General features: G+C 43.1%; 1 protein-coding gene across 2 annotated transcripts in view; it reads left to right on the top strand.

Moving 5' to 3' along the window:
• The window catches only part of drd3 (dopamine receptor D3), a 45,716-nt gene extending 28,736 nt beyond the window's left edge, over positions 1 to 16,980 (top strand). The window contains exons 5-9 of one of the 2 annotated variants that reach the window (XM_080751580.1): positions 3,696 to 3,886; positions 5,564 to 5,647; positions 7,227 to 7,274; positions 10,035 to 10,413; positions 15,653 to 16,980. In XM_080751580.1, the coding sequence (XP_080607706.1) occupies positions 3,696 to 3,886; positions 5,564 to 5,647; positions 7,227 to 7,274; positions 10,035 to 10,413; positions 15,653 to 15,849 (899 nt within the window). In that variant the 3' untranslated portion in view covers positions 15,850 to 16,980. The remainder of the gene's footprint in view (positions 1 to 3,695; positions 3,887 to 5,563; positions 5,648 to 7,226; positions 7,275 to 10,034; positions 10,414 to 15,652) is intronic. The other variant, XM_080751581.1, reaches the window with a different exon arrangement.
• Positions 16,981 to 17,240: the final 260 nt, after the last annotated feature.

The following is a 17,240-nucleotide window of genomic DNA, read 5'->3' as shown; positions in this document are numbered from 1 at the left end:
TATGTGCAGATAACTATCATCATTATTGGTGGAGTTGACAATACTCATCATTTTAAGCATAGGAATAACACAATCCTAAATTAAGGGTCACACAAGAACATCATGTACTTTTTAAACAAAATATAAGACCAGAACCAGACAACTAATGAAAAGGTTTGATTATTACAGCTTGAGGTGGACCTTATATTGCCAAAGCATTACATTATGATACAAAATAATCTCTGTCTCCCTTTCCATATAACTGCTTTTAAAGTGCCACACTCTCTCTCTCTCTCTCTCTCTCTCTCTCTCTCTCTCTCTCTCTCTCTCTCTCTCTCTCTCTCTCTCTCTCTCTCTCTCTCTCTTCACCGTGCCACGCCACTGACACAAACCGAAGCACCAAAACACACGCACGAATGCGCGCAATACCGACGCGAACCCACGCGGTACAGACACGAATCAAAACAAACAGACACACACACACTGTGTGACACACTAACGCGCGTGCGAGCGGTACCAACGCAAACGCACGCGGTACAGACACGAATCAAAACAAACACACACACACACACACACACACACACACACACACACACACACACAGGCACGCAGTCACGTTGACAACAGCATCTAAAGACAGGCAGCTTAATCCACAGCACATTTCCAATGTTATTAAAGCAGCGACCATTCTTAACTTTGTCAGATAAATGAAATTCACGATACCTTTAGAATGACTGGGTCCACTGTGCACTCTCCTCCAAAAGGCAAGCATTTCACACCAAATGTATGATTTTGTGGTCTTTCCTTTTGTATTTGCACCACCAGTCTCTTGACTTCTATTTTTTCTCCCACGAACATGACAGAAAATCGATTAAAAAGTAAATAATAAGTCCATTTGAATTGTCCCGCGACATTGTATTTCTCTTCCTCAAACACAGACATCAGACATTGGTTAAAAGCCAGTCACATGGTGGAACTGCAGCGGGCACGTCCTACGGGCTGAATGAAATTAGCCCAAACAGGGACTAAATGAAGCAGGCGTGGCATGCCAGCTGTCAATCACCCAGCTCAACGATAATCACACAGTGATGTCACAGAACTGGGCGTGTTCTTTGGGCTGACAGAAACTAGCCCCACAATGTTAAGAATATGAAGCAGGCGTGGCATGTAAGCTCACTAAGCTGTCAATCATTCTTCAATGATAGTCAATGAAAGCTGGCTTGGGCTAAAAGAACTCAGCCCATTTGGACATATTTGGTGTTTTTTTGTAACTTTTTGATGCTGTTACTGCTTTAGGTTCCACCAGCATATAAAAAAAAAATTTGATTTTTGATTTTTTAAGGGATATTTCCCCCATAAGATAGGAGGGGCTAAGCCCCTCTAGCCCATATAGAGGAGCCGCCCCTGCACATCATAGTTCAGTCAGCACCATAGTCACCACTGTCTTGTCATTTTTTTACACGCTTAAACAAATGATCACTGTTGTAGATAAATTGTTAGAATTGGCAGGCGACCTGTCAGTTAATCAAGTACTTGCCACTATTTGAAGGGCACATGGCAATGCTTGGGTTCCACAATGCACCCTGCTATCTATGTCCAACTTCTTTACTCTGCCGTTTTTAATTGACTAGAAGCTCAGCGGCCCGAAGCGTCTAGTCGGCGACCTGGCCAACTCGGGAACAATGTAAATAGGGAATGAATGCCCCACCCTTTAATGCAAACCCCATTATACCTGTTGTCATAGGATCCGTTTTGACCATCTGTTTGCGTGTGTCCATTTATGCCCATATATGGAGATATCTGTCTGTCTACGTCCATTTTATGCCCATATATGGAGATCTCTGTAGGACCCGTTTTGACCATCTGTTTGCCTGTGTCCATTTATGCCCATATATGGAGTTATCTGTCTTTAAGCGTCCATTTTATGCCCATATATGGAGATCTCTGTAGGACCCGTATTGACCATCTGTTTGCCTGTGTCCATTTATGCTCATATATGGAGATATCTGCATCTGTCTGTCTGCATCCATTTTATGCCCATATATGGAAATCTCTGTACTGTATCTGTTTGTCTGTGTCCCTTTATTCCCATATATGGAGATATCTGTATCTGTCTGTCTGCATCCATTGTATGCCCATATATGGACATCTATGCAGACACAGTGCCGGTTACGGAAAACCCTGATGTCCGACAGAATCTGAACCTTTCGTGCCGGTTCCAGAAAATCTCGTATCGGGTTGGGTCAAGGCCGGGCACTGCACTACCTGCTGCGGCGGGGGGGAACGCGCGTGCCGAATTTGAAATAGGGAATGAATGGCCCACAAACTCTGATGTCAGAGATCAGTTCCGCATACGGGCATCCATTTTATGCCCATACACAGTATATGGAGATCTCTGTGAATGCCCTACCCTTTAATGCATACCTGTTGTCATAAGAGCCGTTTTGACCATATGTTTGCCTGTGTCCATTTATGCCCATATATGAACATCAGAACACGTCATACTGATGACATTCAATACGTAACCATGGCATTTTTTGTTGACTCATGTGGCGTACGTGTCAGAGCCTTTTATCATGTGATGTCACAATGAGTCAGCGCTTGCGCCAGTTTCCTCAGAAACAGCCTGATGTCAACAATCATCTCCGCATACGGAGATTCCGAACGTTTCGCGCCGGTTCGGGAAAACCGCGCATCGGGTCGGGCCGAGGCCCGGCACTGCACTCCGCGCCGCGCCGCGGCGGGGAACACACGTGCCGAATCTGAAGACAGTGGGACGAACGGTTCTCGAGATACGCGGATTACATACACACACACACACACGCAGACACGCATGCAGGGCCTTCTCGCATTTATTGTAAGATAACAAAATCACTGAGAGCACTCAACACTATATGCTTTACATGTCAGAACAACAAAAACTCAAACTGTACAATTCATCTCAGGAAACAAAACAGCAGACACATTTCACACCTGGAGGAGAAGTTCAATGACATTCCCCAAAAGCTTGTTGGAACAGTAGTGTTTTTAAGTGGTTCTTAAAAAACACTGCAGGCTCATTATTTTTAACCATCCCCCTTAGAAGCAACGGAGGCCACAATGATTGGGGGTCCGCTCACTATCCCGACTATCCGCTGTTCCGACATGGTCGGCAGGTTAGTTACTTAGCGTCGGCAGGTTAGTTACTTAGCGTAAGGCAGGTTAGTTACTTAGCGTAAGGCAGGTTAGTTACTTAGCGTCGGCAGGTTAGTTACTGAGGTAAGGTTTACTGAGGTTAGGTTTAGGGTTGGGGGTAGAGTTAGGGTTATAGTTTTAGTGTCGGAATAACGGCCCCTCGGCACACTGCTGCGGACCCCAATGATTGAACACCTCGGTTTCAGCCTTGTTTAGTTGGAGAAAGTTACTTGCCAACCAGACCTTAATAGCAGACAAACACTTGTATAAAACAGTCAAATTTGAATTAAAATCATCAGAGCTATCAGACTGTAATGCGGGCCCACTGCGACTAAACAAAACCTGTGATAACAAGACTTAAACCAGTCATGGGCACTCCATGTGACCATTCTCTGAGCCTGTTTGTCATAGTAGAAAAAAAGAGGGGGAAAAAAACATGGTTCTGGCTGCAAACGAAGTCCCAAAAGTTGCCAAGGACTGTTTTCCATGTGAGATTTTGACATTGTCTGCCACATGGTTGTACCTCCCTCCCCCTTTCTCAGATGATCCCAGTGTGTGCTCCATCTCCAACCCTGACTTTGTGATCTATTCATCGGTGGTGTCCTTCTACCTGCCGTTCATGGTCACTTTGCTGGTGTATGTACGCATCTACGTCTTCCTCAGGATGAGACGGAAGAGGATCACCTTCCGCCAGGCTAGCAGGAAGGTCCAGCCAGACTCCCCACCATCTGCGGTGAGATGAGACCACACACAAATTTAGCTTACAGTATGTACTGTAAGCTCACAAATGTGGTGCGGATGCGACTGCCTGTGAGAGACAAGAAAAATAAAGATGTGAGGAGGAGGGGCAGCTAAATGTTTCAATAATCAGAGTCTGCTGCACGCATGGTGTGCAAAAATATGTTGCTGCTGTAAGCTACCTACACACTGAGAAATAATTAGAAAGACTATTGTCAGTGCATATTCATGTGGAAGGTTGAGTGGTTCAAACAATGCCTAGGACGACGTCAGCAATGGGGAGAAGACGACAGCCACCTCATGGCCTCCCCTAAGTAACAAGAAATCTTGTAAAATAAAATGTCGCCAACCAATCTTTAAGGAAGATGATACACGAAAGAAAGAAAAGAAAAAAATGCAGGGTGAAATCAATTTGCCAGGGCTCCTCTGACTTGTAGTAAAAAAAATATATAAATAAAAGCATCAACACTAATAAAAAGCTAAAATGTTCAAATAAAGGGTACTTTTAATTTCATAGTATTCACTAAAACATCACCTTTGTGTATGTCAGAACATTATTTATTCAAAAGTCTTATCGCTACTCGTGAAAGTTCTTTTTGTTCTTTCTGTCTTGCCCACAAGGCTTTGGTATTTTGTCCCGTTTTGATGGGACTGCGACTCCATGAACTTTCCATGAACCTTCCATGGTTCCACTGGTTCTTCTCAACATGGCCTCAGGGTTCCTTGGGGGCAGCTAAATGATTAATAGTTAGGAGTCAAATGTATTTGTTTTAATGTGTACTGTCAGCGTTGTGGGGGTCCCTGGCCTAACTGGTGAACTTGGAATTAAAAAGGTTGAATCACTGCTTTTCACTACTTTTAAGATGGTTATCGTCGAATTATTATGGGACATAATAATTCCATTAGCCCGATATAAGGGCAAGACACTTCTACATGGATCTTTCTTATATAGCTGCAATAATGTTCACTACATACTGTCAAAGCTTTTTTCCTTTAAATGGACATTTCACTTTCAAATAAAATAAACAGAAATATATGAAAAATAAAATGTAAAAGTAATGGAAAACTCACAGCCTTTTTTCATTTCTTTTTTAAATATTGTTGTTATGTTTATTTTATTTGAATGTGAAATATCCCTTTATAGGTGCTAGTAGATTTTGGTGTGGCTTCTTGTTGTAGGCAACTGTTATGTCTCCCAGCCCAAACGTAAAAGCTACTGTATAGGGCCCTATTTTGCATGGCACATAAAATACCCTGTGAAGGTGACTTGACTTCGTCAATTTTACTGAAATAAGATCACAAGTTGCTGTTGGCCAATGTTTTCACAATTTGTTGAATATTGGTATTGGCCTATTACATTGACTATTGGTAGCTGGTATCTAAACGATTCGCAGACAAAATCATACGATCATGTTGTTTAGTTTAGCATAATAGCTGTTAGTGGGTAAGTCAAGTGATAAATTCTGGTTGGCAACTTTTCGCTATGGCACTATGGAGCTCATTGCTATACTGTAGCTTGTTTAATGTGCAAATGCATTGAATGCAAAGGAGTTGAGAAGCTTGGGGGCGAGTTTGATCACTGCAGGCGAAGTGGGGAAAGCTGAGGTGGAGCTTGAAGCCTGGCCTGGTTCCTCTGTTGTCACATCTACAGTATATCTATCCGCTCCCACAGACCCTTCCATTACACAGAGGCATGGTGGCTGCGGAGCCTCGGCTGACAGTCTGCGATAAGAAAATGGAGGTGAAGAATCAGGAGGTAGAGGCTGCCTGTGCTGGAATTTCTTTCTTCTTTTTTTCTTGTAAAAGTATGAATACACTAATATAGAAATATTCTGTTACAAGTAAAGAATAAACAATGTAAACGTTTTGGCATCAAAATACACTTAAAGTAAGTACCGAAGTTGGTGGGCTGGAGAGGAGTATTATGGGATGTTCATGGTTCTGTTGTTTACTTTGTGTTCTGGTACAGAGGAAAGCAGTCACACTAAAAAGAGATTGGTTGTTACTATGGAGGAAACCGATTTTAGAACCCTGGCTGTTCACATGTATTTATTTGAATCTATTTGTGTTATTAAGTAACCAGTTGTCCAGCACGGAGAACAAAGAGGAAGGTGGTTATATTACTCATTGTACCATTTCACAAGTTTTCAAATGTATAAAACGTATAAAGATCCTTTGAGAATACACCGCAAAAGGAACACATTGTCTTGTGAGCTTGTTGATCAAATAGCCAAAGTATAGGTCTGAAGTGGTAAATGTATGTTTTGTAATAATAATAATACAAATCTACGATGTAACAAGTAGCCCATCTGAAGAGATGTAGTGGAGTAAAAGTATTGAAAATTGGAAATAGGCCTACCCCAGTAAAGTAAAACACCTCAACATAGTATAGTAAGTACAGGACTTGAGTACATGTACTTAGTTGCTTTCCACCACTGCTTCCCAGTCAGATCACAGAAACAGCGCTGTGCCTGTGGCAGCTCAAATGAACAAACAAATTGCACTGGTTCCACCCTCAGTTGATGAGAGCTTTAACTATGATAAAGCAACTATGTTTTGTGCATACTGAACAATAGTGCCTGGAGCATATGCTGTACTATACAGTTTTAGAAATTGATGAAAAAAGTGTCTGCTGTAGTTCACAGAATTCGTGTTTGGCTTTTGTTTTTGGTCCGAGTTTCGGTTCAGACAAAATCAGCGAGGTGTGGATATTCTGTGATTTAATTTGAAGTTTTAGGTGAGGTCTCCGTGCATATGATAGGAGAGAGACTGGGAGAGATGGTATTTAGTGGTGATTTTATTGTATGTAGGAAACCAAAAAAGGGGATATTTACTCGCGACCCATAAAATTAGGTCCCCGACCAACAGTACTCTAAGCTCACAACGTGTTGTGTTGTGAGCTTGTAGATCAGCTATTTTTAGCTAATGCCACCCCCCCCCCCTCCCCTCTTTATTCCAAAGACAAGGGGGATATTATATTTCTTTCCATAGAATGTTGACAGTTGACACAGGGAGTTCGGCTCAGTCACAGGGAGTTTGGCTCAGAATGATTGTGTCGACAGCAGGATCCCACACATATGAACGCTATTTACCACTTAAACCCCATATGTTAGACTGGAGTCCCTCAGGGCTCTAAAGTAGTGTATTTTCTGTTTTCTGTTATTTTACGGATACGTATGCTGGGGTTTAAATGCATTGGAACATAAATGTAATACGAATTAATAATAACAAATTAATAATAATAATAGACTTGCGTATGAAGTCAAGGCTTTATAAAGTGTGCTCATCTTGTCAAGCTTGTCACTGCTGTCATTTCTTCCTCCGATGTCACATAGGAGACCCCCAATGTCAAGAGTGACGTATCACCAACCAGGATTCAAGTGGTAGGTGTGTGTGTGTGTGTGTGTGTGTGTGTGTGTGTGTGTGTGTGTGTGTGTGTGTGTGTGTGTGTGTGTGTGTGTGTGATTGTCTGTGCACGTGCACGATTGCGAGTGTGCATGGAATGGATGACTAACTCTTATGACTGTGTTATCATATTCTCATTGATCGAGAGTCAGTGCTGCTTCTTTAGCCTTTGAAGTGTGTGTGAGAGCAGTCTTAAGGCTACTTTTAACCAAACCGATTCGGCCGCGAATCGGCGGCGGAAGGCGGCGGATAGCGTCTGTTGCCGATCGGGAGCTCATCGTCGGGTTTTCGGCAGCGGGTCGGGAACGTTATCGACCGAAAACTGGAAAACTGGACATGCTCAGTTTTGTTGAGTCGCCCCTCGCCGTCGGTAAGATTGAGGGAGTTGTAGAATAGTTGCTACTGCTGCAAAACCAAGCCAAAATAAGCCAGAGACATTTTCCCGTCGCATACTTTTACTAAATACCATATTCTCAATCTCCACTCTCAATTCCTATTCCAATCTGATCCAAAGCAAAGCTAGTAGTAGGCTAGTAATAGTGCAGCAGCTGCCCGTGTTGTTGTTTTTCTTTTTTTTCTTCTCCTCTGCACGGAGAACCCACTGCCATACAGTAACTACAGTCGGCGTCGTCTGAAAAAATAAATAAGTGCTTAGTTTTTTGCAGTTCTTTGCAGTTCTTTGCAGTCTGTATACAGTCAGAAGGAGTCTCCTGTAGGCTGTTTGGTGTGGAGACACCTTTAAGAATCTAGGGGTTTCAAGAGCTAATGTGGGGCCCCTATATTAACCATTAGGCTATATGCATGCACTTCCACCATGGACATCTATAGCTAGAAAACACCTTAAACTCACACTCACATTACAACATTTGAGCCTCTAGCATGCCTCTTGGCTTAATGCTAGAGGCGGTCATAGGGAATGAATTGGACGCTGCCCCCCCTCCCCCAAGGGCGAGCTAGAGGCTTGTGTATCTAATGTCTGTAGGCGGCCTTAATCCACATGATGCTTCTGACATGCACAAATAAACCAACAGTTTTATTAGAATATATGATAATCTACTACTGCACTTCCTTTATTAAATAAATGGGCAAAAACACATCACAGAAAGTCCACGACGGAGCATGCCATTCAAATAAGAGTAGCTAAACAAAGTTTAAAATAATTATCGCCATGCTAACTTTCTCTCGTCTATGACATAATTATGCTTTTGATGCAGGCTTTGAGCTGAGGGCTAGAGATAGACTAGAGACGAGTAGGAAGCAGTAATCAGTAATTTGTTCACTGTCTTTTGGGCTGCTTTCTGCAGGTGAGAAATATGCTGTGATAAAGCTGCTACTGGGAACTGTTCTGCACATACAGTATCTGTGTGTGTGTGTGTGTGTGTGTGTGTGTGTGTGTGTGTGTGTGTGTGTGTGTGTGTGTGTGTGTGTGTGTGTGTGTGTGTGTGTGTGTGTGTGTGTGTGTGTGTGTGTGTGTGTGTGTGTGCGCGCGTGTGCATGTCTGTGTGTGTGCGTGCGTTGCGCAACCAGGTATTGTTAACTATGACACAGCCTTGGGATCAGAGGAGGAAACATAAATCAGGATTCTGAGCTAGGGGCCTGATGCCCTGCATCAGACCCTCTATTTTATGATCTTGTGTTAATATACCGGTAGTCCTCAGTGATTTACAGCGTTTATTATTAATATATTCATTATATTGTGTATTATCTAATATCTACCACTTTACCAGCATGGATATTGTTTTGCAGTTGGATATTGCTCTCTCGGCACCTATTACACGCCTGTCCGCCCTTGAAGGGAGTTTTCCCTCACCCAGTTGAAGGACAGGGGTGTTGTTTTGTTTCCATTGTTCAATGCGGGCCTGTGAAGCCCATCGAGATTGTAACAGTGACCAAGGGCTATATACAAATACATTTTTTAGTTGAATGTCTCAGGTGTGCTCAACCATTAAAACTGGGAAAGCATCTGTGTCATTTTAGATTTTAGCCTTGGCTATTCAAAAATAGCAGATATACAAGCTCACAGCTCGCCACTTCATGCTGCGCTGTGAACTTGTACATCTGCTATTTCTGAATTTTGCATTACGAAAAAAATCACGAAATAGTTTGAGATTTAGAAAATAGTTTACTGATTTAGAAGGCATTTGTAGAATCGGCCTCAGGTCTTAATGGGTTTAATAGAATGCAGCGGACTGAGGTTCTGCTACTGTATTAGCCTACAGCAGGGGTCTTCAACGTTTTCAGGCCAGGGACCCCTTAGCTGAGAGAGAGATGAGCCAGGGACCTCCACAACCTTTTCATAGATTCCATATAGTTTCATTGTTTGGCAGCACAATCATCAGTGTATTTTGGATTCATGTCAATTTGTGTTTTCAGATATTTAACCACTTGAACCGTCAATACTTAATAAACTTGACCTTTCGCTCTGTACATGTTCTGCTCTTTTTCCCCTCTACGCCAAAGAGCTCTTTGCTAAAAATAGCCGATCTACAAGCTCACAACGCCTCACAGCGTGTGGCGTTGTGAGCTTGTAGATCTGCTATTTTTGGCAAAGTTCTCAGAATATGGACACTAGGGTTCAAGTGGTTTAAATAAAAAAGGAGAAAAAAAAATCGTTCTATCACTCAAAGATTTGGAGGACCCCCTGTAGTAACTCTGAGGACCCCCTAGGGGTCCCGGACCCCTTGTTGAAGACCCCTGGCCTACAGTATGTCGCTTTGCTGTGTCATTTGTACCACCAGGAGGGCACAGAGCCCCCCGGCCCCCCCAAGTCCAGACTGTTGACAGCATGCCTGAGGCGGAAACGTTCACGGACTGGCCCTGCGGAAAACACCCTGCTTCCCAAAGTGGACCTGCAGAACTACTGCAGCATCACCCACGCCACCTGTGGTCGCACTGACTTTGAACCGGAGCGAGAGGGCGAGGAAGAGGAAGGAGAGGGGGTCAATCAGGACGAGCAGCCTCCGGTGAGGAGGAGCTGCTGTGAGGTGAAGGAGGTGTCCAACGGACGCACGCACACCGCTATCCGGCCCCTGCCCGACTCCCACTCCCTCCAACCACGGTTCAGGAGCATGCACACGCGGGAGAAGAAGGCGACTCAGATGTTGGCCATTGTGCTCGGTGAGTGTTTATTGCATTGTGCTGACAAAAGAAGGATGCAGATATAACTAGAAAGATGGTTGCAGTGACGCGAGTAACGAGGAATCCGCTGGGAAATGAATTCCGTCTTAGCATTTATATTACATTTTGTGATCTCACTCCAGTCTAATTGAACATTATATTGTCTAATCAGAGATCAGAAAAAGGTTAACAACAAATTATATATTGTGATGATGATTAATTGTGTCTAATTGGACATTACATTGGACAATACGATATTCAGCCTTACAACCCATTAGTGTGTTGCCTATGCAATCACACTAATAACTATTTTACATTTTATATATTATAAAATTATGTTTTTTAAATAAATATTTCTAATGCACCTGTTGCTGCACTGCCATATGCTTACTTAGATTATATTATACACATTACAAGCAGCTGGTCACAAGCAGTGTCCACCAGGTTGTCTGTGATGATGACTGTGGCAATTTTCCACCACCCCACCTCATGGGATGGGATGGGGTTCGACATACTTTAGGGACATGGCACAACGTACAAACACTCACATGTGTTGTAGAGAGGGCAAGCTGGTACAAGCCAGAGAAAATGGAAACTCCCTGTCATGACAGAGGCTGTCTCTCCGGAGAATGTGTGCAGATGGCTGATTTATACTGTGCATCCATTTAGTCAGGAACACTCACGTCAAAGTAGATTTAACCATCTATTGCAACAAATGAAATACAGTTAAAATTGGCAATAAAGGGCTCCGCGTTCGGAGATGTTCCCTGAATTTTGTTCATGCTTGCTTGCTATGCAAAATCAGGTAACTTTAAACAAAACCCCTCATAGGGATAAATAGTAGTAGAATAGCAATACATTGACAAATTAGCTTGAATCATTAGACATAACATAACAAGTATTTGAGCCTATTCCAGACTCTGATCAAAATGCTGAGGCTGGGGTGGAGGAGGCAGCTAAGCAGCAGCAGGCTGGGATGCATTTGTAGTCCTACACCAGCCATTTTGAGGACCAACACAGCTGTTTTGATTAATCAGACAAATTAAACACCTGTGTTGGTCCTCAATATGGCCGGTTTAGGACTACAAATGCAATCCATGAATAGTGAATGCAAGCCGTAGTTAAAGGAGCCTCCCTACTGAGCGAGAGCTCTGATTGGATTAGACAGGAATACATTACCAAGAAAATAAATATTAAACTCAATAGTTAAATTGACAATTTGCTGGATAAGTTCACCAAATTTAGCACACAGTCGCTAATTTAGGCTTTATTAGGCATACTCCCAACCCCAAACTGAGGCTACATGGGGGGAATTCCCAGCCGAAGCCCAACGCTTGAAACCCACCAAAAAAGCATCCTTTATTGCACGTGCAAACCTGGCCACAGCAGGACATCTGGTCAATGCATTTCAGAGCAGATGGAAACAGTGTTGTCATGACATCTCATTTGAGTGTGTGTGTGTATACTAGGGATGGCTGATCTATTCTCTGGTGCATCGATTTGATCAAGGCACTACAAGTGTGCTTCACACTCAGCCCTGAGTTAAATTAGTTTGCCTCGGGCCATGTGTGACTGCTTAAATCAAGCGCCACGGCGCCACCCACACCACAATGTCATTAAATGCTTATTCCTTGCTGCACATCTCTGCGGTGACATGGGTGAAACAAACTGAAATGCCAATGCAGTCTGGCAGGGGTGAGGAGGTTCACACCATCTAGCGTAGACGATGATCTGACACTGCTTTTCACATGCTTTAATTATCAGCCATGTCAATACGGGCATGGTCCGATCCAGAGCCATGTAAAGAGAGTCGCCACATCTCTGTTCACTCCAATAGAGCAATTTTTTTTCTTTTTTTTTTACAGCAATGGCAGAACATAAACCGTCTCCATAGATCTCGGATGTTAGCTGCAAACACTTGTGGTGGGATTCGCTGGGGGGCATAGAATGTCCGCGTTAAGCGAGACTACAGCAGTGACAACAAAGAAATGTGTCCGAGGCTGGTGGAACCGTCCAAATGTCGGCAATTTTAAAAGTCAGAAAACGCGAAAACAAGAGTGATTTAGTTTTTTCTTTGTTTTTCGTTTTTTTGATATAAACACAGTTTGAATATATTAGAGGGTTTTCATTCCATAAGATATCTTTGTTAAGGTTGCCAAAAGTTAACACTGGTGTAGTAAAGTTGCCTTACTTTGGAAGAGATTACAGACCGTTTCTGGAGGCGGAGAAGTCAGCTCTTTAGATTTGCATAGCGTTTCAATTGGCCGACGGAATCCATTGTTCCTCAGGTTTCACTCGTGTTCACGCTCTGAGCACCGCCCATACAGCATGGTGCATCTGGTTCTAGTGTGTAAACACTCTCTCAGTGACTAACTTCATCTCGCTAATGTTATTGGTTTGCAGAAGACAGTATTCTGGAAGGATTTACTTTTTTGATTTATACGTCGTGATCTGACTCTCTGAGTCGCTCTCGGGCACACAAAGAAAGACGCAGCGATGATGTCTTCTCGGAATGGAACAGCCGGCGCTAGTGGGAAGCTAACGCTATACAGCGTATCTCACATCTCAGCCTCTCGTCTGTGGTAAAAAATAAAGCCCCACCGCTCACAAACGCTTCTTACTTTTGTGAACATTCTGTCCAAAAAGTAAAGGTCCTATACACTTCTCTCAACTGTTTACTTTTCAAGCGTGGAAGAAAATCCAATCAGCGTGTTGAAATAAAGAGTTTATATCGCTCATTTTGTCAGCCGGTGCATTATTTTCCCCTCTATTATTCGTTGTGTCTATACCACGTGACCAGGGGAGGCAGCATGTCTAAAAACAAAGGACCGGCTGACAAAAATGAGCGATATAAACTTTATTTCAACAAGCTGCTTCGATTTTCTTCCACGCTAATGAAGTAAACAGATGAGAGACCGGCATAGGACCTTTACTTTTTGGATATAATGTTCACAAAAGGCAAGAAGCGTTCGAGAACGGCGGGGCTTTGTTATACTACAGACTAGTGGCCGAGCTGCGAGATACGCTATAGCGTTAGCTTCATGCAGTTAGCAGTGGCTAACGGCTAACGCTAACGTTAGCTAGCGCTAGCTGCAGGCTAACGTAGGCATTGTTGTATAAAACGCGACCAAACTCTATTTTTGCTCTTCTACAAGCTCACAACGCGAGGCGGTTAAGCGTAGCCTGTAGATTGTGGTTCATTATCAGAGTCAGATGATCCTTCAATCTGACTGAAGTTACACAAACACTCGACGATGTTATATTTGCGCACGTAATAAATTCACTTCAACCTCGTGTTGAGCAGTTAAACCTATTTGCTACGTACGTCTACAAAAACGTTCATATTTCAAAGATAAAGTGCTTACTGAAGTCTCACAGATGTCACAGTATGGTACGCTCAAGCAGAATTACCCGTATCTTTTGTATTGTTTAATAAACAGCATTTTAATCCGATCAGACGCCATTTTCTGTTGTTTTTCAGCCATGCGACCCCATCGGTTGCGAGGTGTACTGCACTTAGATACATTAATACCTTTTTAAGGAAACGACGACCGATCGGATTAAAATGCTCCTCGTTAAATAATACGATCATTACGGGACATTCTGCTGGAGCGTACCCTATGGTGACATCCGTGAGCCTTCACTAAGCAATTTATCTTTTTAATCTGACCGTTTGTGTAGACGTACGTAGCAAATTGGTTAAACTGCTCAACAGCAGATTGTGTTGAATTCACGGTCAGCGCAGCGTAGCGTCTTTACATTTAGCCCAATAATGCTAATCTACAAAGCAACTAAAGTTTAAAACATACATAAACCACTTTAGCCCTATGTTATACCAAGGCTATTTGAAAATAGCCGATCTACAAGCTCACAACGCATTGCGGTGCGACGCGTTGTGAGCTTGTAGATCTGCTATTTTCAAACATTTTGTACTTTTACTTTTGGTACTTTAAGTACATTTGGATACCAATACTTTTGTACTATTACTCAAGTACATTTTTAATTCTGGACTTTTACTTGTAACAGAGTGATTCTACATTGCAGTATTGATACTTTTACTTAATTATAAAATGTAGGTAATTTTGTAACTACAAAAAGAAGAAAATGACAGGATGAGCATATAAGGAGGGGAGGAGGTAGAAAAGACCACTGGCCACTATTTCTGACATGGCTGCAAGCACTATAGCACAATATATTACCACAGGTCTACTACTAAATAGTAGTTTTAAATAATTGTAGTAAATAAAAGTAAATTTGAAGTTGACAGCTACCACTGTGGGTGTGGTTTGACTTGGGGGAGTGATTTAGGGGTGTAGGTAAGTACCTATTGTCCCTCCCATTGTCACACCCACTTCTGGCGACCTAGAGGTGTAAAAATGTTCCTGGCATTCAAATGGCTTTTTAAGCACTTTGGGGTTTATGGTAACCTGACTTTCGCCAGATAGTTGCAGCAGTGCGTAACGCTCTGCCTTACATCTGGGCTCTCTCGGACAGACTCGATGTAAGGGGCGGGCCATTTTTTGAATTTCTGTAGCAGGTGATTGGATGTGGCTGTTTCTATCACAGTCTGGGAGTGCCAACTCCAACCACTCATATTGGCCTGTCTGCATGACGTTGCACCCAGAATCCGCCTCCTGGGTTTCCACGTGGTCTGCAATCAGACTCTATTGGCTCAGAGCCGCTCAGAGCCCGCCCATAGCTGCCGCTGATTGGTCCGGCCCGGGACTTTACGAGTGTTATCAACTCTGGCCGAGCAAGCCCAGATGGTAAAGCAGAGCGTTATATACGCAATGCTGCCACCATCTGGCAAAAGTCAGGTAAGGTTTATGGTGCAACAAGTTTAAAATGTCCATAACTTCTTCAAATATGCTCCAATTCCAACAAATGATACATCATATGAAAGCTTAGATTATGTACTTGGATAATCTGTACAAAAGAGAGAAAAATGACCAATGCAGACATAAGGAACAAAGTACCAGACCTAGTCACAAATGTGTGGGGTATACATTGGCATATCAACTAAATTGGGAGAAAAAGGGGGTAAAAAATAATTGTCTATTCTATAAAAAAAATTATAAAAAGCTAGATAGCAAAAGCATGCAAGTATTTAATTGTTGTGACTAACGTTTTTCACTATCTCTTTTCCACTCCTCTCCAATCCTTCTTCACACTCTCAAACTATGTTCCTCGCTTCACCTACCCTGCTCCATCCATCTCCCTCCATCTCTGGCTGCTCCAGGGGTGTTCCTCATCTGCTGGCTGCCATTCTTTGTGACCCACATCCTGAACACCCACTGCAAGACATGCTACATACCCCCAGAACTCTACGGCGCTTTCACCTGGCTCGGTTACGTTAACAGCGCCCTCAACCCCGTCATCTACACCACCTTCAACATCGAGTTCAGACGGGCCTTCATTAAGATCCTCAGCTGCTGATGGACAGAGGGAGTGCCTTGAAGCCGATATGGAAATGCATGCCATTTCTGTCCTCTACGCCTGGGGACATTGCTTCACATAGAACATGGCGGCCATCAGGGACACACATGCAGTACCTGTTTCAGACCATACCAGAAGACATAGCATGGCGCCATCAACATGAAGCAACGCAAATATATCTCATAACGGGATGTGCAATAAATGCTGCCGACAAACAAATGTTACTTAGATTCATTCCGAAACAAGACTCCACCAATTCAACTGTTTGAGCTGAGTCAGCCTCTGAATGGTATCACTCCTCAAAATATTTATATTCAATTTTATTTTATTGATGTAACAGTGTGTGGACTTATTTGTGGACGTGATATTTGTGCACTGCTCGCTCAAGTGGTTCTACTGTTCACTGTTTTCTGTTCGCCATTACCTGTCCTGTAGATAGAATGCAGGTTTGAAGTTTCTGTCCGGATTGGTTAACGTCCATACAAACAGGAGGGAAGCCAGGCAGTACAGAGCACAATCCTTGATACTGCACCAGCATATTGTATACAGTCTGTGGCAGCACCTCTCAGTGGGGGGTGTTGGAACAGTGAGGAGTTGGGCGTTTCTCCATTATTTGCTCCATGTACGTTGTACGTCCTCCTGGTGGGTGTGCAAGCAGGGGCAAAAGTGACAAGACTACACAGAAATGTGTTGGGAATTTGGGATTTGACATAAGCGAATGGAAATGAATAAATAAATGCAAATACATAAATAGGTTTCACACTTAGTTCTGACTCAAGCTTGAACTAATTTCAAATGCAGCCTGCTGCTGCCAAGCAGCTCCCATCATGTTTACTCACCAATGCATGCACAAGTCACAATACCATGCTGTTAATTTGCATTGTGCAGGAGGGAAAAAAGTCAACCAAGTCGCTGATGGGACTCGAATCATTATGAAGATTGTCATGTATTTTGTAACGGCACGGCACTGTGCTCAACTGTGCCGTCTTTTCCATTCAAATGTGAGACCTTGATGTTGCACCCATTGGAGGCATTTCAGTTGTTTTATTTTGGACTTTCCTGTCAGCTTATATGATGAAGCTCTCCTATGATTTAGTGTTTCCCGCTGTGCAAGATCTGAGGATGTCTTGAAGTCAGCTGTGGGTGGGAATTTGTGTTCTTAACAATTCAGGGAGGGGGGTAAAAAACTGTAAAATTGGCAGGCCTGTGAAGAACAGAACATTATGCTACCTTTGTGTTGTGAATAAAGTCCATGGAACATTCGTAAGCTGCATGTCATTTGTATGCACATTCTCACACAGGCCTTGTCTCTCTCGCATACACCAACACTACTTGTGTCCAGGGGCGTCACAAGGGGTAGGAAAGTGGGACTGAGTTACCAGGGCCCAAGG

Source organism: Nannobrachium achirus (assembly GCF_963921795.1).
Source record: "Nannobrachium achirus genome assembly, chromosome: 21".
NCBI lineage: Eukaryota > Metazoa > Chordata > Actinopteri > Myctophiformes > Myctophidae > Nannobrachium > Nannobrachium achirus.
Note: the sequence above shows the minus strand (reverse complement) of the source record. Positions and strands in the feature narration are given on the sequence as shown.